The sequence below is a fragment of the Pseudopodoces humilis genome, chromosome 1 (genome assembly GCF_049639895.1).
Source record: "Pseudopodoces humilis isolate 2021_Gansu_Grassland_sample_001 chromosome 1, ASM4963989v1, whole genome shotgun sequence".
In the NCBI taxonomy this organism is placed as follows: Eukaryota; Metazoa; Chordata; class Aves; order Passeriformes; family Paridae; genus Pseudopodoces; species Pseudopodoces humilis.
The window spans coordinates 48,241,486-48,268,065 of NC_142200.1; the positions used below are offsets into that span (position 1 = coordinate 48,241,486).

The 26,580-nt window shown below is 37.3% G+C and overlaps 1 protein-coding gene across 4 annotated transcripts in view; it reads right to left on the bottom strand.

Annotated features, from left to right (window-relative positions):
• Positions 1-2,470: 2,470 nt before the first annotated feature.
• The window catches only part of LPIN2 (lipin 2), a 43,663-nt gene continuing 19,553 nt past the window's right edge, over positions 2,471-26,580 (bottom strand). For all 4 annotated transcript variants that reach the window (XM_005517236.3, XM_088052344.1, XM_005517235.3 and 1 more), the window contains 17 exons: positions 25,985-26,283; positions 21,921-22,028; positions 17,956-18,079; positions 16,993-17,314; positions 16,651-16,750; positions 15,662-15,849; positions 14,374-14,467; positions 13,960-14,029; positions 13,771-13,860; positions 12,971-13,053; positions 11,717-11,861; positions 10,849-10,997; positions 10,296-10,382; positions 8,833-8,985; positions 7,715-7,829; positions 6,922-7,025; positions 2,471-6,611 (listed from right to left, as the gene is read on the bottom strand). In XM_005517236.3, coding sequence (XP_005517293.1) covers positions 6,467-6,611; positions 6,922-7,025; positions 7,715-7,829; positions 8,833-8,985; positions 10,296-10,382; positions 10,849-10,997; positions 11,717-11,861; positions 12,971-13,053; positions 13,771-13,860; positions 13,960-14,029; positions 14,374-14,467; positions 15,662-15,849; positions 16,651-16,750; positions 16,993-17,314; positions 17,956-18,079; positions 21,921-22,028; positions 25,985-26,283 — 2,376 coding nt within the window. In that variant the 3' untranslated portion in view covers positions 2,471-6,466. The remainder of the gene's footprint in view (positions 6,612-6,921; positions 7,026-7,714; positions 7,830-8,832; positions 8,986-10,295; positions 10,383-10,848; positions 10,998-11,716; positions 11,862-12,970; positions 13,054-13,770; positions 13,861-13,959; positions 14,030-14,373; positions 14,468-15,661; positions 15,850-16,650; positions 16,751-16,992; positions 17,315-17,955; positions 18,080-21,920; positions 22,029-25,984; positions 26,284-26,580) is intronic.

Below are 26,580 nucleotides of genomic sequence, written 5' to 3' on the forward strand. Positions count from 1 at the left end.
GTGCTGAGCAGCTGCTCAGACCTCTCCGGGGCTGCATTCCCCTCCACCCATCCTGCTGGCATGGGCTATGATTCCCAGGGACTGAGAGAGTGGGCAGCCAGCCATTCCCACGGCTCTGCCAGGACACCCTTCTTTGTGGGCTATCAAAGCAGCCTGAAGTTCAAGAGCATGGGGAATCCAGGGTGGCTTCCAGGGCGAAAGAAGTGTCCAGTGCCATGTGGGGAATGCACTTGGCTGCCTTACACACAAGAGATTCCATAAACACTGTGGTTTGGGGATTTTGGGGGTTGTTAGTTGTTTGGATTTTTTGTTTGTTTGTTAATTTTTACCAATCACTGATCTTTGCATTTGTCCTGGTTCTGGCTGGGACAGGGTTAAGTTTTGCAGCAGTGGTGAGTAGTTGGATGTGAATTGTACATTCTGCTGTCCCTATTGCTGTTAGTGTTCCTTATTTCATTGCTGTTTCTAGTAAATTGTTCTCATCTCAACCTGTGAGCTTTAGCTCTGTGCTCCTCCAGCTCTCATTTCCAGCCTTCCATAGGGGGGAAGAGAGGGAGCGGGAGGAGGGGTGAGAAAGCTTGGTGATCTGAGGTATTTCAGTGGGAATACCACTCTTAAACCACGACAACATTGCACAGCAGAGCTGCCCAGAGATCCTATACATCTAGATCTCTCTGCAAGGCCTTGTCCCCCGAGAGTGAATAGCACCTCCCAGTTTGGCATTGTCAGCAAACTTGCAAATGGTGCCTTCAGCTCCTGCACCCAGACCACTGATAAATATATTGAACAGAACTGGCCCTGGAACTGAGCCTTGAGGAACAGCCCTGGTCACCCACCACCAGCCAGAAGCAGCCCCTTTCACCACAACCCTTTGAGCCATGCCCTTCAGCCAGTTCTAGGCTGAGCTGCTCAGGCTGTTGCTTGTCACTAGAGCATGCACACAGCAAGTACCATCAGAGGTGGGGAACACAAGGTTAGAGACCAGCAAGGTAGGAAGATGAATTAAAAAGGGAGGGCAGGGAAAGGCTGGCTAAAAGACATGACCAGGAAGAACACAAAGTGCACCAGCACTCGAGTGGGACAGAAACACCAGCGGGGGTTTGATTAATTGAAGGCAAGGAGGAAAAGCAGCAAGGGACTGCTTAGGAAATCCATTGAACAGGAGCGGCCACTCCTGCCAGGCAGAAGACCCTGACAAACCCTTGCTGTGCCCAACAGGGAAACCTCTGGAGCTCTAAGTGCACACAGCACATGGGATGTCTGCCCAGAAAGCCCTGCTGAGCTGACTCCCTGCTCAGCTCACCACTGGTAGGAGAGCTCAGCTGCCAACAAGTGGGAGTGTACACATACTTCCCACCGCAACAGTGCAGGGCTGCAGGTCTTCAGTGCACCAACTGCATGACATAACTCCAGGCAGAGTGTCCTGCACAGAGAAAGTGCAGGAATCACTGCAAACAGTGATTCTGTTCTTTACACATTGAAGCCAGTTGCTCCAAGACAGAAAAATTCATGCACCAAGAACAAGAAGACCACCCTAGAAGGAGTGCATTAGGGCAAGATTGACACAGGAGAAACAATGCCAGCTCAGAAAAGTTTTCCCAACAGGTTCAAGTATTTAGCAGACACAGGACACACAATCCTTCTGTTGCTTGCACTGGCAGAGTCACTCACTGCCACACCAAGGTTGCAGTGGGACCCAGGTGTGAAAGACGGGCAGTGAGCAGACTGTGGTGTGAGGAATGAGTGCAGTGTGTCAGCAGAGTCATGGGGGAAACCTGGCAGGAACACAGGAGGTGATAAAATGCCAACAGTAAGTAACACCAATGACACCACAGAAGGACCAAAAGGCACAGCATCACTGACCTTTTCATGCAGATGCATCACAATGTGATCGAACAGTTGGGTTTTCTATGCAGGCTGCCAGTTGGTTGCATTTACCAAGAGCAGCAAGAGACCAGGAAAATCAATTTGTACTGAAAGCCTGAGGCTGCTTTTCCAAGATGGCCCCACAATATTTGCTTCAAACCATTTAACAACTGCCATGAAGACAATACTCTTTGCCTTGAAAGGGAAAAGTTAGCTTTGATGGAAATAGGATAAAACTCCAAATTAGGGCAGATTTACAAGAGCTCAAACTGCAGTTACATTTTCTTCAAGGCAGCTTGTACATTCCCAAGTCATGCCTCTATTACCTGATATTTTATATTACCAAGTGCATATTTGCTTTTTATTATAGTTGTAACCCAGTATTGGTAGTGGCACAGAAGTTAAGCTTGATGACAGCAATTTTTTATCAGCTGTATAAATACTCTGAAAAACAGTAAATCAAGCATGAAAGAAAGCAAATGTACTGTAGTCCTGTGAAAATCAACTTGAATTCTATGTTAAACATAAATAAAATTTTAATAACCCCACATCTAGTCATTCAGCAGTACAACAAAGGAATTACCAAACACAAAGTAAAGAGAAATTTCACTTTAAGTCTGTTTTTATTGTGATAACATTGTTCCGAACACCAATAAACATTGCACTGAAGTGTGGGTTGCTGTACCCAAGACAGTCCAGTCTTAACAAAAACCACTGTATTGGTATGATTACAGATTTGACATTTTAAACACACTACCTTATTAGTGATTGGGTTGCTTAACAATCAAGTATTCCACATCTTCAAGATAAAAATGAAACAAATGACTGAAGAGTTTTCCCACCCTCAAAATAAACCAACATTTTAACTTTCATCTGGAAGCAATTAACACTGTAAAAAAGTCCCAAACAATTCCTTTCTATTTAGTAAATTTTAACTCTGGAAACTAAAATTTCCTCAGGTGAAAGTGACACTTTAAAGGCATCTCAAATTCTCTGTGATGTTTCATTGGGAATTTGCATTACAGTCATTTAAACAACTCATTCACATGACAGTTTTTCTAGAAGACTTGCATGAAATATTAACATTAAATCTCATCTCTTTTGCATTTACCATAAACAGATTCAGAGTTTGCTTCAGAAGTTCCATAACGGAGTTGACACAAGTGTTAAAACTTTTCCAGTTGAAAAGAAAAAAAAAGGCTTTTGGAAGGCATATACTGATAACAAAGTTAAGAAGACATGAGCTAGGATTGCACATGCACTTGTACACTGTTGGGAATGAAAGCCCAATCTTTTGAAGATACAAGCATGCTTGGTACAGTAAATAAAAAAAAAACTTAAATCCAGAAATGCATACCCTTTAAACTGCTGATCTTTAAGTCATTATAGAAATGGGTAATGTCCAAGTCACTAACAAGTTTTGAATTGCAATGTTCCTTATTTACTCCCAGACAGGTGTCATTGACTCAGCCTTTGCGGGGTTTCAACGCTAAGAGGATCTGCATCTTCAACAACACAGTCTTAACAGGGGTGTGCGTGTGCCCATAGCCAGGCACACTAAGAAGTTCCTCTTTCACAGAAAGAAAGACGTAGCTTGCGCTAATTTTACATCAGTACAGCACAACTTGTTCTCAAACATTAGTTTCAGGCCACTTCACTAAGGTAACAAAGGATAGGCTAATGCATAATTCTTATTTACCCCCCTCCACAATAATATTGTGGCACAAGCCCACAGTTTGATAGCAACGAGATGTCTGCTCTAGAGTCAGTAAAGTGCCCAGCAGCCCCAAGAACACAGGTATGCAACAACAGGCCCCATATTCTGTCCCTAAACGGGGTTAACAAACAACCTGAAAAGCTTCAAATACAAGCCAGAGCTAGAAAAACCAAACCCCCTGCCCTTCTCAGATCAGAAAGACTCAACAACATTTACATTTTATCAAAAAACAAATATCAAAGTGTAGCTGTTGCAGAGAAAAAAAACCCCAATTTTTTAAATTAAGCAACCTTTTGGACACTCCTACAATGTAAAGTGGTATGTTAGCAGAATGAGGAGCTCTCAACTCACACAACCCCAATTTTCATACCAGCTGTAAGTACATGTATTTGGAGATATACCTGATACAATTTTTCCATGCTTCTCTTTTACTCAAGTCCCCACCTTGAAATCCACAGCTTATCTTTATGACAGTCTGAAAAGTTGAAGGGAATTGAAAAAAAAAAAAAAAAAAAAAGGTGAAAAAAGAGAATTAACCAAAAAAGACACAGCCAAACCATGGTAAGAATCTGTCCCACTGGGGAACTCATCATAGTTTCATGAGGTGTTTTTAGTTTTAGAAAAGCTGTGTAATACCAGGGCTACCAAGAGTAGACTTAAGCATGGTAAAGCAAATTTTGACATGCACAAAAAGACTGTTTTAGGAAAGGTTGCTCCACTCCCTTTATGCAAAATAGAATCTTTAGATAGAATATTTAATTTTGTAATTAAAATACTTTGTTACGTTGGATTCTTATTTATTCATTTTAAAGTATTTAAGTGACTTAAAAGCTCAAATCACATTGATATTCAAAGCACTTGGTGATCATGAAAATTTTAGATTCTAATGAAAACTATTTCATGGGATAAAAGGTAAGGTAAGGGAATAAAAATAATGGAATTATGTTTGCAAGCTTTTGACATTGAAAAAAATACAAGAAAAAAGCAGTAAAAAATATCCTTTGAGTTGGATCCTGTGAAATCCACTTAAACACTGAGTAGATTGGTGACCAAGAACCACAGAAATTATTGTTCTCACAGTACAAAAGTGAGAAAGCCTTTCAATTCACTGACATGCATGACACACCGTGACAGGTAAGTATCTTTTTTTATCTCACTCTCCTCCTGCTGCTCTGAAAGAGATTCCAGGTGATTTTGCTTGCCTCCACTTCTTATCCAGTGTTTTATAAATATAAGAATACACTAGAATTTTATAATGGGGAAAAAAAGTAATTTCATTTATACAGTGATTTAAAAATGCTGCTCCCCGAGCAGTTCACCACTTGTCCAGAGTTAGCTGGCTTTACATCAGAACTGTGGGTTAAGAAGCCTGACAATGGAGAAAAAAATACTCCTGGAGGGGTGTAAAAATCCTCTAAATGTAAGCTTTTTCAGGTAGTAAAACTGAGTGATCTGGTGTTTACATGATGTTTAAATGACTGTAGTCCTTAAGCCCTTTGGGCTGGTGGAATGATACATTTTCACCATAGTTTTGTCCAAAAGAAGTTAAATGCACTAATTCAACTTGAAAAGCAGCCACCTTTGCCTTCAAGTACTTTTGAAGAAAGAACAATTAGCTGCTTTTATAGCTGATAAACACCAGAACTGGAATGTAATTTGTTCACAGGCTCTGACCAGGAACTTGAGAAATGACCAACATGATGTTTGCAAATAACCCTAAACTTTAAAAAAAAAAAAAAAAAAGAAAAAAAGAAAAAAAAAAAAAAAAAGAGAAAAGAAAGAAGGTTTTATTCTGCTCTGCAGCATTTAACCATTGTCACAGCTGGAATCTTACTACTGAGTTGCATTTTCTTCCAGCTACTGAAAACCTGCAATACAGAACTCTGGAAAGACCTGCAGTAGACAATTAAAAAATTAAATACATAATTTTTTTTAGTATTACAATTCCCTGAATATAATCTATACATACATTTTACTGGCCTACACAGCATACACACACATACGCATTATCTCTGTGCTGAAAAAGGAAATAAAAATGCCAGTTCCCCAACTCTTACAGAAATGTTCCAAGATTTTTCTTGATGAAAATTTAACATGACACAGCACAGCCTGAAAACAACAAAAGCCATACAAGTGTCTGAAGACAACTTTCATTTTAACACGCTCGTGAAATAGTTTAAACATTGTGTGTAAAAAAAAAAAAAGTAATAAGCAGAGTTAGTTTGAGCGCCATTTGTACAAGCCCAGTCTTGTACATGTAACAAAAGGCATATTTACATTTAAAGAGGAATTTTATGTCTTCAGAATCTGTCAGGCTAGTAAGGTCTGTACATTTTCTGTATTCTAGCTGAGAAAGAGCACAGTGGTCTTAGGCTCTGTCTCCTTTCAAAAATGGCCTAAATGCCCATCTGAACATTAAACCATGTTTTCCATTAATAGGTCTGACATTCTATTTGGCAGTTTCCATACACTTTTTGGCTTCATTTTAGAAAATATGCTTAAGACAACTTAAAAAGAATAATCTATGTTTACAATAAAGTCTGTATTGATGAAAATGCAAAGTCATATTTCACCTCAGCATTTAGCTGCCCTGAAGCACTTGGGTACCATGACCATCAATGACAGACCAATCTCAAGTGCCTTAGAACAGGTATGTACTAACAAGCAATAAACAAACACAAAAATCCACACACCCTCTCCCACAAAAAATAGACAGTAGCTTTGCATTTTCTTTCTTTTAAACCAATGAAATTAAAGTGATTTCTTTAGTAAGACTTACGGTACCAATACATAAATTAGCATCCTCATTAAGAAAGGTCTTCACATTTAAATTGAAGTTGAGTAGCTCAATATGAAATTCCATCTCCTGGTGAGAAGTGCTTTTCAGGCCAGGTCATCCATGTTAAGGTCAGGAAGAGGCTCTCTCCAGTAGCAAAAAGAGCTGAATTCTGGGCATGGAAATGCAGAACTCTGTTCTTTATTTATCAGTGGGAACACATATTCCACAAGCTCACTTAGTCTGTAATACCTGTATTAAAGAAGAAGGACCATTATTTAACAGTCTAGTTGCTGTTCAGCTGTAGCCAAAAGCAGCTTTAGAAGCCTAGACCAGAAAGTTCTAGTCAAGTAAGGCCCCACTACCACAGAAGAGATTTTAAACTTGGTTTTGCCAATTTTAATTTCAAAAAGTTTCAGTCAAGTATCAAAAGCTCTAAGTCCCTGGCAAATTACGTTTTGCACATGTCATATGTAAAAGGAGATCATAGTCATAAATGGAATTATTTTATAATCCCATTTCTAAACACTTTCTTTAGCTGAAGTAACAAAAATGATCTTACGAAGATTTGTTTCCCTTAGTCTGTTCTTGGATCAGTTCACCCTTTGGATTCACAGTAAATATTCTGCAGTCTGGAACTCCCACTTGCATGTAGGCATATACATCCTGCAAAAGCACCAACACAAGCACATGCTTCAACATTTCCTTACTGAATGTGATAACAAGCAATTCATCAAAGGAATGAAAAAAGCTGATCCAAAAAGTCTACAGTAAAACTGCCCCTTAAAAAAAGTCCCCAAACACCAGTATAAAACCCCCTACCCCCAAAACATACACACGCACACTAAAATAAAGTATTTCCCCTGCCCCCAAATGCTTAATTTCTATGTCCAAGCCTAGGACCACAAATATGCACAAAGCCTACACCACACACCACCACTCCCAGTGACAATTTTGTTCTTACAATACCCCTCTTTCACTCAATTACAGAAGCACTGAGCTGCAGAGAAAATACAGGAACTGTACAACCAGAAAAGGGATTCAAGACTGTAAAGCACTGAATTAATGCCCTTAGGTCACAAAGCAGTCAAAAATACTTTAAAAGATTTTGGAAAGGTGGCACATATTTAATCAAATTCTGAGAATACTAATGCATCTTTGCAACCTTTCTCATATAAGCAGTTGTAGCAACTTTTATTTAAGGCATCTGCATGTGGCTTTTCCTGATCAAACCCATAAAAGCAGCACTGTCCCATTTCCATATTCAAATTTTCATAAACACAGAAAGAAAGGCCTGCTTGTTTTGCTTCTCAAGTACATGTGTTTTAACCCTTCAGTTAGAAAGGGGCACTTACATTTGGCCTGTTTCCAAACGCAGCATAGAAAGGCTGTTTACTGGGAGCAAACAAATTCTTGATATCATTCAAACATTCGATTTTGAACTTTTCAGGCTTCTTTTCTATGACTTCCCTAAAATAAAATTTCAACAGTCAAATTCTAAATTATGATTTGCTAGAAGGTATCCTCCTTTCCCCATTTATCTGGTATTTATATTCTCACTGCTTCCTGTTGCTAGCACCGGTACTTATATAGACAGTGCTAAGAACAATACAAGAAACAATCAAACATTCCCTCTTTTCCAACACCTACAGTAAAAAAAACAGGTGAATACTGTGCACAGTCTAAGTATAAATGGGAATGGAATTCCCAGCTGTGAATGGAGCTGTAAAGCGCGTTTTTGCAGCTGATTATCTGAATCAGCAGATCTAGTCAAGTACATGTAAGTGTACTTGCTAGAACTCCTGTCTCTGACAAAAGCGTGTAAGGCCCAAGACAATAATGGAAGTTGCTGTCATTGCTATTGTGACAAAATAAAAAACAAATAAACAAAAAACCCAACAAAACTCCCTCCACAACAAACCAACCAATCCCAAACACTTGTCCATTTTTAGCTCCTCTCATCAAAAACAGGTAGACTACGGCTGGTCCAAAAGACCAACTGAGCTGAACCACATCTAAACTCCATACTTTTTTTAAGTATGTTGAGCAATCCCAACGCCACAAGACCATTTCACATGACAGTCTATACTCCCCAGTTTCTTTTTCTTTTCTCTCTACCTTGTGTACTGCAAACCTTGGAGATATGCTTGAAAAAGACAAAAATCTACTGATATAAACAGAACCTAAGAGTCATCAGTCATGGACTAGGATGAATGAAGAGAATTAAAAATGAACTCCTCTTGGACTGACATGCTGTGTTTGTAGCCACTTCTAACATGCCCACAGGAACAGAAGTATACAAGTGAAATTCAGACAAAAGTGTTTTTAAATGATTACTGGAGGGATATCAAATCTCAGTAGCAAATATATTCCAGAGTGGAATGTTTTGCTACAGCTGTAACACCAAATATTTTTCATCTACTCTTCCTCTGAAATGGGGAGGGAACGCATACATGAAATCCTACATGCTTACCTATGAAAGGCAGAAAACAAACTGCTGGGGGACAACATGAGAGGGCCCCTGGGGAGAATTGTTCCTTTGTCATTCACCCAGTGCAGGTATCCTCTGGTGATATCTGCCATCCCAATGGCACGGGCAGAACAGTACAGGAACTTGTAGCCATTTCTAGAAAATAAATTACCAACTTAGTTCATATTCCTGCCGAAGTTTCTTTGCAAAGATAAGTACACAATTATAGCAAAGTCCAGAGGCACCAGTTTAGGTATTGAATTGCTGAAGAGCTCTGCACATACACAAGGAAAATACTTTTCTATTGTTAAAAGAATCTGCAAGGCATGTAGTAGTTTAAATATAGGACTTAATCAAAACTGAGAAACAGGAAGTACAAACAGAATAGGGATGGTAAAACTCAAGAGGCCACAATTAGATGGACTAGACTCTGTTTAAGTAAGTGCCACATTGGCTTTATTCAGCTTCTTTCAGCCCAGCTGTAGGATGACACCAATTATTTAAATTATTTGCATCACAAAATAATGGGTGCCAGATCTCCTGTCTTTTTCAGGTTGCTGGCAGAATTCAAAGTGCAGAGTAAACGATGGATAACAACAAGCATTCATTAAGCCCGTAAATTCTTCCTGCAGACGTTGTATGTTCATCTGTTACACAGATTTGTATACAGTAACTGCATACACAAAAGGCTTGAGTGTTTATGTGCATTTTCAAAGACTTGATTCAATTTGGCAAATAATTCCAAAACTGCTCTTGTGTTATGCACTGAATAAACCAAAAAACACATCCCAAGCCACCCAAACAAAACCAAACAAAATAGTAACATTCATGTTAGCTCCCATGAATCACAAGGGGCCACATGGAGGCCAACAATAGATTCTATTTGTGGAAAGAAAGACTGCTAAAATACAAAGATAAAAGTTGATTAATTTAATTCTTAAGTTAGCAAGTATTACTTCTGGCATCACTGTGCTTTTGAAAAAGGTTGTCCCATAACAACATCAAACCTATGGAGCCACCTGGCTTTGGAAGCAAACCCATTAGACCAGAAAACACTTGTGCATTGGAAGGACACTATTTCGTTTTAAATTTATGCCTTATGATATTTCTGAAAGGCTTAGTGACCAACCTGGGCTGGTGGAAAACAGACATGCTTGTTTGGGAAATGGTTTCTGTAATGGTTCTCTCTTGTATTCATGAAAATATTACACACAGTTTTTAAAAGCTAAAATGCAGAACAAAGTCTGAGAAAGGGGCCAGTAAAAGTGGTGGTTTGCATTATTATCAAAGTATATATCTGCAGAAAGAACTCTGTTTCATTTCCATATGACAAAAGTTGCCCACCTTCCAGCATTCCGACCAGTATACTTTAATAAAGTGCATAATTTTTAACAACTATCCACTTGCCTATACATTAATTCCCATATCCCAGAAAATCTCAATTGTTTCCTAGATTGCATACTCACTCGTTTATGGAATGATAGAGTTTTGCAATGCCCTGATGAGTCCAGTCCTTGCCAAACTGAGGGAGGATATGTCCCAAAGCATCAGACCTAGAAGGACGATCAGATTTACCCGAGATGTGGTATATGAGTTTTGTTAAAGACAACCACTAACGAACATACAATTTAGAAAGAATATTTACAGAAATATTTCTGCAGAAGTTCCTAACTATTTAAGAAAAGAATTAATAAATAGTCCAGACAGAGCAGTTAGTGAGGTCATACAATACAAGTCAGCTTCCAAGTTAACCTGTGGCTGCTAAACCTAGAGAAGTCTAATACAGGGAACAACCACATGGTAAATGTTATCATCTTGGCATTATTCTTTTAAAATACATTTTCTGGTTTACTTTAAAGGCAAGTATAAATTAAAACCAAATCAACCTTTTTAATGAACATCCTCTAATAGTTGTCTTAAACAATGTTTCTTTACCTTGTTATGAAATGCAGGATAGGATCAATAAAGATTAAAAAAAACCCAAAAAAACAAAGAAAGAAAAACCCCTAAGACACTTACTTGGTTATTGTTCCATCAATGTCTGATATTATGATTTTATCATTCCAGTTCCAGAGGTATATTGTTCCTGCACAACGGCAAGTCCCTTGATACTGGGTTGTGATACTAAATACAACATCATTAGGGCCGTCTCTGAGCTTCAACTTTGCCTGTAGAATAAAAATAATTGAAACTGTAAGTTGCCCTCCCTCTAAAATTTTTATGATTCTAGAATCATAAATGTGCTGCACAAAATGGCTCATACACTCTTCCTTGTCTATTTTGATTAACCCATCAAAAAGTGAACCATGGTTTAACATCGGCACAGTGGTTTTGCTGCCCAAGTCTGTTGCAGCCTGGGTACGTGTGTATGTCCACAGTTCCTGTACTGCCTACAGCAACTGATATTTCACTCTCTGCCATTTTAATTCTTGCTACTACAGCAGACTTGCAGCACTATCAAACTGAACTCCCAGTTTGCCACAGGATACAACAGTATTTTCTACGTGGATGCTTACCTCAAAATCCTTCCCTGATGAAAATCATATATTTAGAGAGTTGCAGAACTAACTTGTAAATTAGACCATGGTGAATAAACTACACACTAATTTAAATGCATGCTATTACACAGATGTGCAGATCTCAGGATATCCCAACTGCAGAAGCAAACAATGCCACTTTTCTGGCAACATCTTTATATAGAAGTTTGGTTATGGAACTTCATAAAAAATTACTATTTTATAATCCAGATTCTTAAAAAAACACAATAGAAAAAAAAATATCAGAAATTTCCTGCAGCTGCCTACCCTTGCACAGGAATTTATTTTTAAATTTTTTTTTTTTTTAGGATTATGAAGCATCCTATACACAAGACAGGCATGTCACTTACTATTTGGTCCGAAGACAGTCTAAGTGACTTCTTGTAAGATGTAACATTCCCATGGGGTGGATGCTCTGCTGGGGCAGAATCCATTTTCAGGGATTCCTTTAACTCCTGGGATGCTTCATCACTAGAAGAATCATCCTCTGGAGGCCTAACATGACATCAACCAGAATAAATGTAAGCTACATAAAATCCTTCTTTAACAGAGTAAGATGCTTATGCCAGAGTAATTTCTGCTTATGCTGAGGATTTGCTGCTGCCTGATAGCACCGATTAAGGACGTCCACGGTCTAGTGAATGCCCAGACAAAGCCAGTACATGCCAGTAAGCAAGACTGGGAACGCCAGTACTAGTAGAGCTCTAAACATGACTATTCCCAGCTGGCTCCACACACAATGGGTTTAGTAAAGACACAGGGTCAGGTGGTCACTAATACTGCGTTGATGAATTAGGTAAACTGCAGATGAAAAAGGACACTGAATGGGTGGCAGTGCTTTGTTTTTTAAAAAAGCTTCCTCAAGTGCTATGGCATTTAAACTGTGGGTGTTAGTGGAGTAGCTCACCTTTTAAGGTTATTCACAGACTTATTTCCTGCTCATTAGAGATTTCAAGATTAAAAGCAGCATTTAGTTTCTCTGAAGTATTAAATCACAATATATTTAGTTCTTTAAATCTTTAAGACACCAATATTTACAAGTACTTTTGCAAATCACGCAAGAATATGCATATGCATAATAAATACCCTAGAATGGGACAGTTTTGTGCTAAGCACTGACAGGCATCTACCACAACTTGGGCAACATGTGCACTGTGATTAATACTATTTTATTGTTCCAATTATTTAATGTTACAAAAAAATTCCACATGGTTTAAATTATTAATACAATATTAGGCCTTCACAAAAGAAAAAAAAGTATTACAAAGTGTATCAGAAACAATATCACTGTATTTACAGAGTAGTGCCCTATTGATAAAGGTTACCATGTATATATTTTTTCTGTCAGTTCTGTTACGATTGAAGAAATAAACACAATAGCATTTAGGAAATAATTGTAGTGTATTTGTAGTTCCTGCAGTGTTTGCTGCCACATCTTGCTGAATTGTTTGCTATACTCATCTGGTTCCTCTTCAATAGCTTACAGGAAAATGTTTCTTCCCACAGTACGTTACTACTGAATCCTTTATTCGAAAAAAGGAAAGAAAAAAAAAGGAAAAAAGGCACTATTCACTCCACAGGTAAGTCTTCAGACAGGAACACACCTACTATTAACTTGCTCTTTTATAGTTGCTGGCAGTTCATTTGCTCTTTGCGTCTCAGTTTTCCCCTCCTTTGCCTCTGGTATCTAAAGCAACATGATAATAAAGAACATATTGACATTTTAAGCATTTTTAACCAATCCAAATGAAAAACAGTTACCAAAACAGTACATAAACTATATTAAGTCTCAGAATCACCCATTCTACATAGTATTTTCTAGAAGTTATTTAACAAAAGGATGCTTATGAAGAAATTATCTATTAAAGCTTTTTATTATTTCAGGAAAAAAAATTCTGTGTGCCAGGAATTGAGATTTGCTACTTTACACGATGAATTTATTATCATCAAAGGAGCTGTCAAGCTTGAAGCTTATAAATAGTTTTTTTGGTGGGGAAGGCACCATACTCAAAATTTAGAAAGCTTAATTTAGTCTAAAATGGGCTGTCTCAGCTTAATTATGCAGCACAGCACCTACTTATTTGTGTTCCTAAAACATACTGCAGTGACTGAAGAGTAGCTCTGATAACTGCTTACGGCTTAGAAGAAAGGATGTTAAGAATAATGTGCTACAGGTGGATACAATAAATTTTGTTGAAACAACTAATAACACCAGACAAGAATGGAGTATTTGAGGCTAAATTAACAGATGCAGCTAACAGCTACTGCAACATCAGCTGGCAATCATTGACACTGAGCTATATGACCTTGTATTTTGAGGTACTTCTGACAAATAACAATTTTTTCATCTTTTAACAGCTAAGAGGGAGGGAAAAAAAAAAAAATCACAATAGGTCTCAGTCACCTGCTTAGTCATGCTTTCTTTCTTGCGCCAGAACCACCACCTTCCAGACTTCTTTGGCATCTTTTCTTTGACCCAAGACTCAACAGTAGCCTGAAAAATCAGATATGTTTTCACTTAGCATAGAAAAAGAGATAATCAGGTGTTACTACAGACAAAGTTTTCAAATAAAGTATGCGTTTATCAATTTACCTTAGGCAAACTCTTCTGAAACACCTGCAAACTCAGAATCATTGGAGCAGCCAATGCCCAGTTATAATACCTGTTTTAAAACACATTATTGGTAAGTTATTACAAAATTTGTCTACTGATCAATAAATAGCAGCATGAAAAACTTGCCTTTGTGTTGATGAAAATATGCATTTGCTGCCAACCACTAACACTAACATTTTCTGCAAGCAGAGTCATTTCAATATATATAATTTAACATCAGAAACAATTACAGAAAAAAAAACTCACTTAAGCTAAAGCTAAATTTAATGCAAATCTTTGGTTAAAACAGATTCACACACAACCTGCAGTGGAAGCTGAGAAACGTGCTCACTTCAGAGACCAGATTTGAAATAGGATTTTCTATGACCTAATTACATGACACAGAGAATTTACCTGTTATAAATCCGTATTACCAAATTTGGATTGTCTATGAGTCCAGGGTTTTCAGCAAATTCATGATAAGTAATAATATGTTCCATGAATTTTTCTGCAACAGAAAGAGATTTTAATTAGGAAGTAGTAATATAAAATCCCAAGATGTCTGATGAGTGTAATCTAGGAAAACCCTTTCTGTCATTTCAGGGTCTGCTGATCTTGCAGCATCATTGAAGATGTACTAATTGAGGCCTACCTGTCACGGGTCCTGTGACTGCCTCCTCCCTACAGAAAAAGCCTTGCAGTACTTCAACATCACAGTAAAGAGCATTAAGAAATTAGAAGAGGAAGGACAGATAAGGAGGAACTAATTCAGCTCAAAAGCTGGAAAAAAGAAAGCCATACCTGTCAAGGCAAGTTTTCTTCAAAAATTATGATGGTGGGTTAGGGGCCTACAAACTACACTAGAAGAAGAGGGGGAAGGGTGATGTCAGCTTTTCAGATTTGAAAAACTACTACTATCACTAACTAGTATTTTCACAAATATTACCTATACATGTTTGCAGAAATCCATGATCTAGTGTAAGACCCCTGCAATCAAGGCATCCTTTTTTCCCATCAAATGCAGTATTACTAAGATGTTACCACAAGAACAGTCCTGAGTCTTTATTAATAAGCACCTAACTTTCACTTAAGGTATTAGACTGGATGACCATTTAAAAAAGTAATAATCAAATACTACAGTACATGTGAGTGAAGAGTTTATGCTCCTAAAAGCTCCCTCAAAACTACATACAACTTCAATAGTAAATAGACTAAAACATTAAGAGAGAAAAATCAGCTAGTAAAAATCTAGATGTTAACAATCATTTAGGATAGAAGTAGAGCAGAAAACAGTCCAACACAAAGGGCTTTTCTTATCACTCGAAAAAAAACTGAAAAAGAAGAAAAACTAGCAGGCAATTGGAAAGAAGATGAGTTGTTAAGATTTATATAAGACTAAGAAAGGACTGGCAACCAGAAATGGATGTAGTTGGTTAGATAAATAATATTTAGTACAAAAAAGGAGACAGAAAGCTTCTCAAGACATCAAGTGTTCTTGATCAATATGAAGTTCAATTCAGCTATCTCTGCTTGGCAAATACTTGACAATTTTAGAAAAATGAAAGATTTTCCATCCCCTTTTCTCAATGGGAACATAGTAATAAGGTGAAGTTTTTTAAGGAGGAAATCAGAGCATTCAAACTACTTCATCTGAGTAGGTACCTGAACTCTATTCCTCTTTATGCTTTAGTCTTTCACATACCTTTAGAAATCTCTCCATTTTCATTGAGACCTCCACAAAGTGAAAGTGTAACATCAGGCAAGTCCATAGCAGAATCAGACATGCACTCTGTACCACTATCAGCAGCAGCACTTCCCACTGACTGAGGCGACTGGGAACCAGAAAGGGTATCTGACTCTGTCCACTGCCTGAAGCCAGGATCAGAATCACTAAAGGAAAGTGAAAAGTATTTTACTTACAAAAAAATAAACAGATCTTAGGTTACAGAACACACTATATAATTACTTCCCCCAAAAAATTTTGCTTTTGCATTTTTACAACACCATTTCACAACCTAAATTTAAAACCAACCTAACAAAAAACCCAGGCAAACACACCCACACCAACCCTTCATAATATTGGCAGACTGTTTCCAGTTCTCCTAACATTCCCCTAAATTGGACAATAATTACATTACTTGCCTAAACTGGATTTAAATGAAGAAAACATCCTCTACATTCTACTTCTGCAGAATAGTATTGTGCTCCTCATGCTTTACCAGAAAGTTGTAAATTAAGAAAAAGGAAAAAAAGGGCACTGCTTTTAGTGTTTTTAGAACACTGTCTGTTGCAAAAGGTCCAACAGAAAAGAAAAATGCCATTAAAAAAAAAAATCACACTGCCATTTAAGGCTAGAGTCACTAGCTTGATCCACTGAAAAGCTTACAATAAGGCTGAACAAGAGTACTGGTACAAAAGCTGCTTAAATGTACTCCCATCTATGTCTGCAGAGCATACAGGTTCCACAAAGAGGAAAACTCTCAGTAGTCACCTCCCATGTGATCTTTCAATGTGTTTCTTGTCAAAGTAGAATTTTCACAATGAAGTAAGTACTGAATACTCCACAAAAGCCTAAAAACCTTTAGTCCAATTCTTTTTATCAGAACAACTACATAAATAATACATGCAATGACTCAAGTAATACAACTGCAGAATTACCCCAGATTTTACAGCATTTTACTTCAAAATTACCTTTTGGGAAAGTAGAGTGCTGCAACTTCAGGTTCCAAAGCCTTTAGGTCATCCAAGTAAATATCATCAGGGCCTTGATGATGACTTCGCTTGTGCACCCCTGTTAATTTGAACAATTAAGATTACTAAGATGAAGTTACCCAGACATGTTAAACACAAACAAAATCATGGAAGATTCAGACTTATTTGCATGATTTTTAAGCTCCAGAGTTTCATTAAAATTTTAGTCAGATAAAATTATCAATAGGAAAAACTGAAAAAAGCACATTTATATTTTTTCCACTATGACCTCAAGTTTGGTAGATCACATTGAGGGCAAGAATCAAGAGCTTTATTCCAAACCTTTCTTTTTTGAAGGAGAGTCAGTTTTTGCTGTTGGTTTTGCTTCTGGCAAAGGATCCATCAATATTCTGGAATGATGATCACCATCCAATGGCAACGGAACTTGTGGTTCTACAATTGCAGAAGCAAGAGAGTCTTTAACATCCATCTGCTTAAGGAGAGGATGAGTTCTTGGCTCAGGTTTCAGTACTGTACAGACAGAATCTTTCACATCATCATCGTCTTCAACTTCATCAGAGCTGAGGATGACCCTAAAATGAGTCTTCTCTGATGGAGTAATGGTAGCTGTTCTGCAATGTTCCAGCTTTTCTTTCTTACTTATCTGAAAAACAAAAGTCTAGTCAATCCTTTCACATCATCAGTTTGTTTTACTCTGTTCTAAACATTAAATTTGTACTCACAGTACAAGCTCTCATCACACAAGGAAAACAGAAAATAACTTAAGCAAGTATAGTAGCATCATAAAACACATTAGCAACATAAAACATATTAGCAAAGTACCCTGCAAAAGAATTTTCATAGGAGGTTATTTACAAGTTCAGCAAAGAAACAGGTACAGAGGAAGTGCTGCCTTGACCAAACCACAGAAAGGAAAAAAACTAAGTGTGGATTTATCAGGGCCTCTCTTAGATAACAAATTTACTCTTATCAAGGCTACAGTTCCTCTGGAATGAAACAGAACTTACTCTACAAAAAAGAAAATTAATTTCTTAAGTTGTTGCCTTCACGTTCTAACTAAAAATTCGAAACTTTCAGACTTTCACTGCTAGGTTTTCTGGGATTACTCTTCTGAGCAGCTTTTGAACTCAACAAAACTAATTCTCTCTGCCTGCCACAAGGGGCTGCTACTTCCCCACTTCAGCTGTATCTGAACAATAGCAGAAGATTTCCAATCCTCTCCTAGGACAGTCTTAAATATCCCAAAACTTCAGTTACAAAGTTAGAGACAATAAAGACATTTACCTTGGTTGACTCTGGGAATCCTCCCCACGTCCATTCCATGTGAGATTCAGATCTGAGCAAGCTCTCAGCAGGCTTAACTTCTAGCTCTGAATCACTTTTAGGGCAGACTTGCTCAGAGAAAGGGCTACCAAATCAATAAGAATTAAAAAAAAAGAAAAAGAAAAAAGAAAGCCAGTGTTTAAAATGCATTAATGCATTTGTTGTGCAGCTACTGTTGGTAGAGTTTTCAACAGCTTAACAGAGCTTCAATTATTTGGCAACATGGCAAGAAGCCCAGCAGGGTTTTCAAACGGTGAGAAATTAGGTTAAAACGAAAATCACATTAAAGACATTAAAGGACTTACACAGTGATCACACTAAACAGATTCCTCCACTGCATTTACAGTGTAGAAATAACTTTCTCCTCAGCCCATGTTCCATTTTTCAAACAAGACAAGAACAAAACGAAAAAGTTTATCAAAAAGCAAGACAGAAAATATTTTAAAGCTCCTTATCTCTGTAAAAATATAGCATTTCAGCTTGCTATGTAGAGACTTAAGTAACAGAAGTCTTGCAAACATAACTTGCAAGTGCACAGAACAACATCAATTCCCAGTGCAGGGAAAAAGCCATTCAGAAGATAACTTAGGAGAGGGAAAGGAGATTACTTGAAAACTTCCTTCAGATGTGTTTGTACTACATGACCTTTAAAATCCATCCTATTTTTACTACAGTGGTTATTATCCATAAATCAGAAACAGAGTTCTGAAATTAACTTCAGTTAAGATTACTTTTAAGCCAGAAGAACGTCCTACAAAATGTTAGAAAGAAGTGCTTTCAAAATAATTTTGCACATAAGATCTTAAGAGATGAAACACAAGGTTTTGTTTACCTTTCCTTCAGTAGGGCAATTATATTGCATATTATAGAAATGCTGCTATTTTTACACTTTGACATTCATTACATATTTGGGTTTATATAAACAAACCTCAGTATTTGAATTTAAACTGCAGGGATCAGAACTGGACCCAGCCCTCCATATGTGGCCTGACTAGCACTAAGAGAGGGATAATCACATCTCTCTCTCTCTGTCACTAATTCCCAGTTTGCCTTTGTTGCTGCAGCCATGCTCTGCTGCCTGAAGTCCAGCTTGCTGTCCCCCAGGTCAGCAAGGTTGCTCCCAGCCACACAGATCCCAGTTTGTACTGGGCTCTTTGGCTGTGTCCATCCCAGTACACGACTGCACGCTTGTCTTTGCACTTGTTATTTGTGACCAGTCCAGGTGCTAGACAATCTCTTTGAGGCTCTCTGTATCCCATGAAAGGCTGGGCCACGTGAACTTTTGAGGTCACTTCCATTTTGGCTTGTTCAATGATTCAAACACAAAATTTTAAAGTAACTCCCTACAGGTATTTAATTTATGGATTTTTCTTTTAATACAAAATTCCTGCAAGGATTAGTTACCTAATTCAGTACCATACACCCAACTTTCTGAAGGTTTGAGGAACTCAGGTTTTGTAGTATCATACACGACTAAACTGTGATCACAATTCAAACTGCCAAAGTAGACATTACACAGAACACAATCCAGACAGTAAGAATCCCTCACACTGCTCTGAGAGGACACCTCAAAAATCCAATATATCAGGACATTTAAACATCTCTATAATGGTGAGTTGTCATCACAGTTGACTTCCAGCCTTCATCACCCATGGACACAAAAAGAAAACTGGTATTTTCCCCCTTAGTTCTCCATTAACAATGGCAATACATTTTCTGTATTGTTAGAAGGGCTTGTTTAAAGTGACACACTGATGAAAATAAACTTACACCTTTGTTTTCAGGAAGAATATTAACTAACTTTCCCTACATGTCAAATAATTTATTCCACCTACACCACAAGTCAACTGGAAGCCATGCACAATATTAACCTGTATCTAAGCCGAATTCTTAATATTCAGCAGTTCCTGCAAAATATCAAATATTTCAAGGCTTTGGGACGACCCTAAGTCTGTCCTACTTCCCCCAAAGTATGTTTTTCACTGTCACTCTCAGGCAGAAGTGTTTAGCCAAAAGGCCCATGCTTATAATAGTGACCTAGTCATGCCAACACTGCCTGTTGAAACAGGAAGGATACTGATGGCATCAGGTATCAAATAGCTTTCCCTCTTATAATACTGGGTAGGACAAACTGAAGTGTCCTCATGGAAAGGACTTGTGCTATTTTCTTCCTTGAACTCCCTGCAAGGGTTCTGAAGAGCAAGACAACCAACTGAACTGCAAGTTATTCAGATCTCCAAAAAGGAGGTTATTAAAACCTCCCATTTCTCTTCCTCTGTATAACAGCTACATGATAAAATCTTTATTTGATGGCTTAGGAGAAGTAATTTAAAGCAAAATTTCTCCTACCTAGACGGTTTGTGTCAGAGAATCCCTGACCCAAAGTCCTCCCCAAAGGCAAAAAGGAAAATTGCCAATTTCTCTGTTGAACTTCAATCTGGACTGGGTAGTTTTTGTTAAAAAAAACCAACCCCAGAACAGTGAAAAGTCTACATACCTCACAAGGCACAAACAAGTTATTACAGCAGACTTGCTCCATAACACATAAATGAGAAGAGATGCAGATATAACCTGTTAGTCTATGCTAGCTCAGAGTTTTATAAACTGAAAATGAGTATCAGCCTCCATGCTACAGTCATCTAGGTGATATAATCCATACAGCAATGTGTCAGGCCTTAGGGTCAAACACTGTGACTGCTTTTCAGTCACAAACCACAAACCTTTGGGGAACATTTGAAGACTAGATCTCATTAAGTGTAATTGAGGATGTGGTTGTGAGCCCAAAACATAAAAAGGAATGATAATGGAATTTCCTGTCCAACTGCTTCTGTTCATTAACAAGCCACGCACTGGGGGAATTAGCAGGCACCAAGCGTGGTGTGGTACATTCTGACTCCACTGAGGCCACAGCCCTGCAAACACCTGAAGCAGAGAGATCATACACACTTCAAAAAATACTGGCTGAAGGTTGAACTTTTCCATTCTGCACCACCTATTGATGCAGAAGAACAGGTAACTGTGCACTGAGAAGGTACAAGCAACAATGGCCATCACGGAAGGCTGACCAGTAATCCTCACTGACTTTGTGAATGCACCTGCTATGAGGCAGGCTCCTCCATCAAAATGAAAAACAGTAGAACTAGAACCAAAGAGTTCAGATGAATCAAGGTATTACCTGACATATGAGACATATATGCCCTCTCCTGTATGTCCAAGGTTCAGGTAAAGTACAAAATTTACCTCAAATTTACCACATATGCACAAAATTATTTCTTATGCGTATAGAGATTGAGGTTAGAGTGGTGAAATCCAAGTGTGAGCCTTGAATAATCTACAAACTGAATGCAAGAAGAATAGCATGAACACAGAAACCAAAGAATGTACTTGAATGTACGTACAGAAGTGCCCTGGTCACTGAAAACTGACTGACAAGCTGTATTATGCCATTTTTGAGAATCCAGTCAACTGATGATGATCTTGGTATCTCTGGACAACGAAAGGTATCAGAACTCCAGAATCCCCCATTCTGAAGTGGAATGTGATTCAACTTTAGGAACTAGCTTTACCTGGAGCAATTTGAATTACTTCACACAGTAAAATGTACCTTAACGTACTCATCACTTTTGCGTTCTGGCAGATCAACTATTGCTTATGCTAGGGTGAATCATAGGGAACATACAAGTTTTTCACACCCTTCTTAGCTTGAGGGGATCTTATTAACTCTATTTCCTCTCTTTAACAGTGAAATAATATATTTTGTAAAGTTCCCAGAGTTTCAAAATAGTTTCAAGTGTTGCATTTGACATCACAGAAGCTGGGCAAGTTTGACAGTTTTACAGATCAGCAGGAAAATGAATAAAATGGCATAGTAATTTTTTTTTATAATTACTCATCATGATACAAGATGATATTACAAAGTGACTTACTTCTCTAGAGGGGACCAGTCTCCATCAGATAAGGGGTAATGGTCCTTCGAATGATAAATCAAAGATTCTTTTTGTTCTTCACCCTTTGGTGATGAATTTGAGGATCCTCTGTGGAGACACGTGAAATTAAGTCAGCTATAAGAAATCTGTGTTACTAATTCAGTAAAAGAAACTACAGAGATGTTATTAAAAAAAAATCTAAGAGTAAAAGTAAGGAGTGTATAGCTTAAAGAATTTGTTGTTTGCAAGACATCTCTATGTAACTTTAAAAGTATTTAAAAACTATTGTTAATACTTGAAAATATTGCAAATTTAAAAACCTACTACTGGAAGTTAGTACTGAAGAAATCACAACAGTATAAATGATACTACTCTACATGAGTAACGGTTAGTGATTTTACTCTACACAGGCAGACAATATTAACAAAACACAAACATGAATATATATTTTTACATAGTAAACTTTACTATGTGAATTTTACAGTCACTGGAAAAGTTCAACTAGTAAGGTTAGTTTTGACAATGTACATTTGACAAATTAAAACAGTAAGAAACTGGGGTAGGTACTGGCATCACAATTTACCCAAGAGCTTAACAGATTACCATCAACTACAAAAAGGAGATAAAATAATGCACTTTTCTAAACAGTGGGATTTGTTTTGGACTGGGAAGTTTACTCAATATCTACATCAAAGACCCCAATCCAACCTACAGTAAGACCCACTAAACAGGCAGAGACCCTACCTTACACGGAAGTTCCCCTGAAATATTACCATTATAAAGTACTTCAGATCTTTTTACAGCTTTCTGAATTTAACTGAATAAACACCTATGCTCAGGATACAACTAACTTGTCCGAGGTTAGATCAAGGGCATCATGGCTATACAGCAAATAAGAATACAAGGAAGACATGCCTGGAATTTGAGTGCAAAATGCAATAGAAATTATTTTAAGCCATTATTATGAAAGAAGAAACCATTTTTATTCCAGTACACAGTTGCACTAGATTTGTTTTGGAATGCTAATGCTCATTTCTCTTATGGATGGAGAAAAGATTTTGCTATTATCAAATGTGTAAATATTTAGAATTTGCATGCCTAGTCAATTAGACACTAAGCAGTTACAGTGATCTACAGTGATCATTTGCAAGTCTTTCATTTGGAAGACAGTCTAGGTTATGGTAGATGCTGAACTCTAAAAATGTCTTTTTAGCTCTACCTATTCTCCAGTATCTTAGGAAACCTGATGATGCTGAATGACTTAAGATGAGAACTGCAGAGACTGTACATCCTTTGTATTCATAAACTGTGACAAAAATATGTTCCACACTATTGTTGTCAGCAGTACTAAGTATCTCCAAAAGAGGAAAAAAAGTATGATTGTACAACTAAGTAAACACAAAAAATATATTAAAGAGGTCCACAGTATCTTTACTTCAGTGGGGAAGGAGGCAAGATGACACATGGGTGGTACAGAACAGATTTTATTCACTGGAAATTAGCAACAAAAAGGGTTCATATAAAGGACGCAAAAAACCACATTTGACTGATAAGTGGATAAACACTAAAGTTAAAAATCTAAATTCAGTCAAAGATTATTGAAAATACAAGGGGAAAATCAGCATGCATCAACTTGTAACTTCAAGTTGCACTGTCAACTCTAAGCTATTTATTTTGCAATGTTTACAAACAGTACTGTCACTTCTCACTGTTGTCCACTTTACCTAGAGTCTAAATAAATATGTAAGATTTCAGAGACAGAGAACCACTTCAACCCTTTAACACTCTTAGCACTGGAGAAATAATGCCCTCTATTTCTGTGTTGTACGCACTGTAATCTCAGTCTTTCTGTTATTATCTTATGTAAGTCTAGCACTACTAACATATCTATATCACAGAAATGGAAATGACGAAGGACATATTTTGAAAATAGCTGATAAACACTTGGTAATAGATTTTTCCCAAGAAACATGAAACATCTTGTTTTCTGCTGTATAAAAAACCAAAGAGATAAGACATTACATACTGGCACCTGTGACTGAATTTTTGACCTTCCTGTTAAAACATCAGCCCCCCTTTTCCTTTCCTAGTTTCACTTTGAAATCTGAATCTATACCTAAGAACAGTTAAGTTTCTAATTTCTTATCTTTCTTCTTCCTTTTCAGAGCCTTGCATTTATAACTAAAAAAAACAACCAAAAAAACAACCAACCAAACCACCACAATATCTCAAATCTACTGATTCCACCTCACATCCCCAGAGGGTTTGAAAAGAAAACTTATGAACATTTTTTCACAACCGTATCTTTAGCTGCAAACTGCATGCCTATTTGCAAGGCATTTTATTTCCTGTCCTGGTAGCCCACTGAAATGAGTGTATATAAACTTGACTAACTGACACAGAGCCACAAACCTAATGTATCTGGGTCTTGACCATTACAATGTTTCTTGGTTTCAGTCCTGCATTTACTTGCTGTTCACAAGAAAACACCATTCTTTTACAAAATGATCTTTTCACTTTATTACACCCCGTCTGATACTGTATTTCTACTGCTGTTTCTGCTTATGCACGTTAAAAAAAAAAAGTTTAGAAATAAAAAGCCTTGCCAAACTTTCATTCTAAAGGGTAGAAAAAATAAAACCAGAGTAAATCTGATGAAAACACCATGGTCTCTTCAACTATGACTAAGCACTCAACATTCTAATCCGACACACCATTTTTCTGTACACCTCTAATCAAAATAAAATAATTGCTAGAATAACAATTTGAATCCTAAATACTGGATGAAAGCAGCCATTATTAACATGACATTCCTCAATACTTCATACATTGGTAATGACATGTTAGATAAAGAATAAACAATTACTGGGTTATATTTTCTCTCCTCCTGTACTTGACAGTTATTTTTATTCTGGACAGTCTTACTATGACCAAAATTTATTGTTGCCTTAACTGCATGCTAAAGACTGAGCATAGGTCTTCCTTTTTTTTGAACTGAAAAAAAGATAAAAATTTCAAACCAAACAAAATGCTAAGACTTAAACAGAGCAGTGAATATCTAAATGACAATTCAATAAATATGATACTTATAAAATAAGGCAAATTAACTAAGAAAGCCACAGACACTCTAAAAAACACTTTAAAATCCAGATTCTGTTTGCTGTGTTTTACTGGTCAAAGGTATGAGAACAGATTCATGTTTTTCTGTTGCACTAACGTTTATGTCTGGTACTTAATAAATTTGAGACTCCTTTGAAGATCCATACTGAAGGAGTTCTTTCAGTTATATTTTATTCTCTTACACCAAAACCTTCTTGCAATTCCCAGGCCTGATCTTGAATTTTTTCTGCCAGTATTACATTTAACAACAACACTGTCCAACTTTCTTTGAAAACCAAGTCCTGATGAGTAGGCTTTTCCTGGACCTGAAGCATTTATATATGCTTGATAACTTTCATCTATAATCTTTCCTGTTACCCTATAGACCTCTTCAGCTTATTAGCACGTGCTACCACTTTAGCACAAGCTTCACTTTACTAAAGAATTTGTCCACTTCAAAATACAGGATTGATTTTTTTGCCTTTCTTTTTCCCCCCTCCTCTTTACACACGTATAAATACTCTTTACTAACATGAAGGCACATTCATTTATATACTTTTCAGTTGCCAAAAGTAAACTTCAGGTTATAGAGAAGCCAAATTCAGATGTGGTGTGCTACAGGCATTCCACACTGCATTCTAGAGGCTACCAAACACAGCAAAAGATCACTCTGCCTCATCAGAGAAATTAGACTGAAACTTTCTCAGTCACACAGCAGATCATAACAACACTTCTTCACCAGAATGGGCTTAACTGCATTCATGCTCATAAAAAAATGGGCCCAGCTTCAAGGCAAATCTGTGAAGATTTAGAAGATACCTGCTTGGAGTTTTGTTTGTTTGCTTGAGGAAAGGCCTAGGCAGAGCCTACCAAAACTTGTGCAATACTTTCATGGAGGAAATGAACAAGTTGCCTTTTAAATGTTTGGTGATAACAATGAAAACAGCGACAACCTAAGAGCTTACCTTAGGGGCTGTACACTTTTTTCATCATCTGAGCTTATTTCCATTTCAAAAATCTCTTCAGTCCCAGCAGAAGAGATCTGATCTTCCTTCCTACTATCTTGTTTGTATTTCTTTCTTCTTCTTTTTTTCTTTTTCACAGAACCTGGGGTGAATACAGTCTCTGTTTCTCCAGAGTGTGGAATTTCTGAGTTTGCACATGTCCTCTCATTTTCACCTGATTTCAAATGATTGTCAGTGTCTTTAAAAAACTGATCTTCAGTGGGTATTGGAGATGTTGCCAAATAAGCAGGAACCTTTTCCTAGAGGGAAAAAATAAAAAAAAAAAGAAAAAGTTAATATTTTCCTCTCTGTTTTGTGCACACAGGGTAGCTGTCAGCTACAGATTAACCCTTGTACCTATATTTAGACACAAAGCCATACAGATGCCCAATGGTATGCAGCTGATATATCAAGAAAGGAACCAAGTTCACCAAGAGTGATTACAAGAAATTCAGAAAAATGCATGTTAGTATTCTTACAGTTTTCAGACACAAACAATTGATTTTGCCAGCAAAGCAAATACCCAGTCAGTGGAATGCTTTTTAAGTTATCTGCCC